Here is a 1,797-nt window from a genome sequence, read left to right as displayed (position 1 = left end):
TGCCATTTGTGTCTAATCTGGGATTTGCTTAACTCATTTTAATCTGTATACAAATATTTGTACAACTAACAAAGAATACGTTTACCTAACCCTAACCTAATGGATTGAAGAATAGAACAGGATATAGCATGAGCCATGACAAACAAAAATTGGAAGCCGACACGGAATATAAACATTGGTTAATGCTGACCGTATCAAACCCTGGCTTTGTATTTATCGTTTAAGTAGCATCACTCAGGGATTATACCTTGCACTGAAGCAATTAGAGCATCTACCTTAAGGCGTGATAACAAATGCTTTCAGTCAGACACGAGTACATACATACGTACATTCAATATGTCAAATAAATTGATCAATCTTCAGAAACTACTTAACAAAATTCCATGTTATTTTCACAACATAATTATTTCGCTTCACCCAAATTCATTCCGGTTGACATAAAGGCCTATTAAACGTTATTTTCTACATGTGTCAGTATGCATACACATATGAATACACATACATACATACATACATACATACATATAATGTACACATGAATTCCTGTGCTTGTATGCATTATACCTATTTGATTGATATCTTCATGTTCAATATAATTTAATAGTATAGATCAGATCCTTCATATCAAATATATTATTTTACTGCAAGTGTTAATTATGTATCTCATAATTATAAATATATATATATATATATAGAGAGAGAGAGAGAGAGAGAGAGAGAGAGAGCACGAGTTGACATTTCACACACTTTGCTATAAATCGACACAGTTAAGGCCTAGAATTCTTGGCACGCCCCTATTGGTTGCTTGACGTTAGGCTTGACCAATAGCAACCTTGAAAAGCAAATCGGATATATTATTGCGATACTGGCTGATACACTAATCAGTAATCTACTAGTCGGCATGCAACTGTGACGGTTGATTGAGCTGTGTACATTTTTCTGTCTTCTTATCTCTGCGGTCAGGTACTAATATATATATTTATATATATATATATATATATATATATATATATATATATATATATATATATATATATATATATATATATATATATATATATATATATATATATATATGTATGTATGTGTGTCTGTGTATATATATATGCTAATGTTTGTATATCTGCTTTAATATATTTCCTTAATTTGCAAATTATGAATCTTCGTCGATGTTCATTGCTGTAAATGTAATAGCATGATGTACCATGCTTTTATTTTGTAACATGCGTTATGTTTAAAAGGAAAAACGCTAATCAGTTAATGAGTCACGATTAACGTTTGTGCATGATGACCATATGTGAGATATTACACTGTTTATCAGTTCGTAACCAGAGCTATATCAGCCGCCTTACGAGGCACTGACTGTACAAAGTATTGTCACACAAGAACCTTATAATGAGATTAAAATATATATCCATATAAGGCATATCTTTTCAAGTTATTTGCGCATATATTGTAGCTAAAGATCTGGTTCAATGTCCTGTCCTTTTTTATTTGTAAATCTTATCTTTTGTCATCTCTACTAACATCACACACTTGTTATATTGTCCACTAAGCCGATTTCATTTCCATGAGAATTTCGATGACTGTGCTTTACTTTGTTGTTATCCTCCTGAATTTACAGACACCATTTTGGCTAGCCTCCGACTCTGATCTTTCATTCCAAAATGTCATTTTAATAGACTGCAGAGAAGATGTGACCACATATATATTTTCTAAAAGTGTATAATATATACACTCTTGCAAGGGTCTATATTTCAATTACCTATATATTTTTAACAGCTTTGTTTAATTGTA

At 31.3% G+C, this 1,797-nt stretch overlaps 1 protein-coding gene across 1 annotated transcript in view; it reads right to left on the bottom strand.

Moving 5' to 3' along the window:
• Positions 1–1,377: 1,377 nt before the first annotated feature.
• LOC149791967 (uncharacterized) overlaps positions 1,378–1,797 on the bottom strand; it is a 63,255-nt gene continuing 62,835 nt past the window's right edge. Inside the window, exon 6 of the mRNA XM_089969506.1 lies at positions 1,378–1,389. Coding sequence (XP_089825632.1) covers positions 1,378–1,389 — 12 coding nt within the window. The remainder of the gene's footprint in view (positions 1,390–1,797) is intronic.

The sequence above is a fragment of the Sinohyriopsis cumingii genome, chromosome 9 (genome assembly GCF_028554795.1).
Source record: "Sinohyriopsis cumingii isolate HCF-2022 chromosome 9, ASM2855479v2, whole genome shotgun sequence".
NCBI lineage: Eukaryota > Metazoa > Mollusca > Bivalvia > Unionida > Unionidae > Sinohyriopsis > Sinohyriopsis cumingii.
The sequence above is the reverse complement of the archived record's forward strand: the minus strand, read 5'-3'. Positions and strand labels throughout refer to the sequence as shown.